Raw genomic sequence first — 1,576 nt, 5'->3', positions numbered from 1 at the left:
CACTGAGGTGGGTGGGGGGAGTGGGGAGGGGAGGCGGGACCTCCAGGAGGGCTGGCTGGGGCTATGCCTGCCGCAGGCCACTCCCCCATTCTCCAGCCCATATCACTCCATCCATTGCTCACCCCAACTCTGCCTTCCTACCCTCCACCCACCACCGGGCATGAAAGGCTCCACCGCTGGCCGCGCAGCAGGCAGCCTCACGGGACGGTCTTGGTGGAGGTGAGACGTGTTCGGACGCACAGGGAGCCCAGCAGTCTTTCCCGGGTTTCGAGCAGTTTCTTATTACCCTGAGCCCAGGAGGGAGAGCCCGGGAGGAGATGGCCTCCATCAGGGAGAGGGCCGAGGGCCCTGCTTGCTGAGCGTCAGCCCGAGCCAAAGCGGACTGTGGTGGGAAATGGCCAGGCCCGGGCAGACGGAGACCTGCCACTAGCTCTGGGCCCTGCTTTCTCGCTCCAGGATGCCCCGGTAGGCCGGCTCCCTGACTGCTGCTCCTCTGTGGGCAGGGTGCTCTGAGCTCCTCCCGACTCCATGCGTCCCCGTGGGGTCCAGGCACGTGGACTCCCAGCAGCGTGCGTGGCGGGCACCTGCCTGTGAGGGCGTCACAGCCTGGGGAGCTGGCCACTGGTGCCGTGATTGGAGCTCCCCTTGGCAGCCCCAGCGCTGACCAGGGCAGCGTGGTCCACGCGCAGGAAGGCAGTGCTTGCAGACCAGAGACGGCTCTGCCAACAGGGCGGCCGTGCCTTTGAGTGTCCCGGCTCCAGACCTGCCTGCTGTCCCTGGGGACCCAGCAAAAGTGAAGCACCCTGACAGATGGCAGGAGACAGAAGAGCCACGCACGGAGTCTGCGGACCGGGCCGGCGGTGCCCATCCCCCTGCGCCCCGCTCACTGGTCCTCACGGAGCCTCCGGCACAGCGGGTCCCACACTCCCAGGCCGTGCGGTGACTCACCGTGACACTGACCAGGGCCCAGCCCCACGTCGCCTGTGCGGAGGTCCAAGAGCCGCTTCACGAGCTCGGCGAGGACACGAGGCCTCCAGGTCACTGTGTGGCCCGTCCCTCCCGGGGAGCTGGGAGGCAATGCCTCCCGCTGCAGCGACCTCCAGGCTGCCAGGCCTCGGCCCGGCTCACCTCCCACACAGCAGTGCCAGGCACCTCCGCCCCGGACGGGTCCCGAGAACGTCGCATCAGAGGTGCCCAGGCGATGGGGTCTGGGCGGGGGGCTACCGGCAAACCCTGCCGGCTGGTCCTCACTGCGTGGAAGTGCGACCCGGGCGTGAGCTGCTCTCCACCGAGGGACAGTCCCCTCCAGACTCAAGAGTTAGGCTCCCAGCCCCTCGGGAAGGTGTGCCCAAGGCCTTCGCTCCTTGGCAGGAGGAGCCCGGCAGGAAGGGCACCCACCAGGCGAGAGCCTGGCAAACAGGCCAGCATTTCCCACGCCAGCGGCCAGGGAACAGCAGCCCTGACACCCCGTGGCAGCGAGTCTGCGCACAGCCCTGCCCAGGAGCGCCACGGCCTCCTGCGCCCGGCCGAGACCCTCAGGGCTAGAGCCGTGGCCTTGTCCAGCCCTGGGTGGGGG

General features: G+C 68.9%; 1 protein-coding gene across 1 annotated transcript in view; it reads right to left on the bottom strand.

The window, feature by feature from the left end:
* The window catches only part of BSN (bassoon presynaptic cytomatrix protein), a gene marked incomplete at both ends in the record, with an annotated part of 27,753 nt that overhangs the window by 24,398 nt on the left and 1,779 nt on the right, over nucleotides 1-1,576 (bottom strand). The window contains one exon of the mRNA XM_015568279.1: nucleotides 949-1,208. Coding sequence (XP_015423765.1) covers nucleotides 949-1,208 — 260 coding nt within the window. The remainder of the gene's footprint in view (nucleotides 1-948; nucleotides 1,209-1,576) is intronic.

Source organism: Myotis davidii, unplaced genomic scaffold, assembly GCF_000327345.1.
Source record: "Myotis davidii unplaced genomic scaffold, ASM32734v1 scaffold663, whole genome shotgun sequence".
NCBI lineage: Eukaryota > Metazoa > Chordata > Mammalia > Chiroptera > Vespertilionidae > Myotis > Myotis davidii.
Note: the sequence above shows the minus strand (reverse complement) of the source record. Positions and strands in the feature narration are given on the sequence as shown.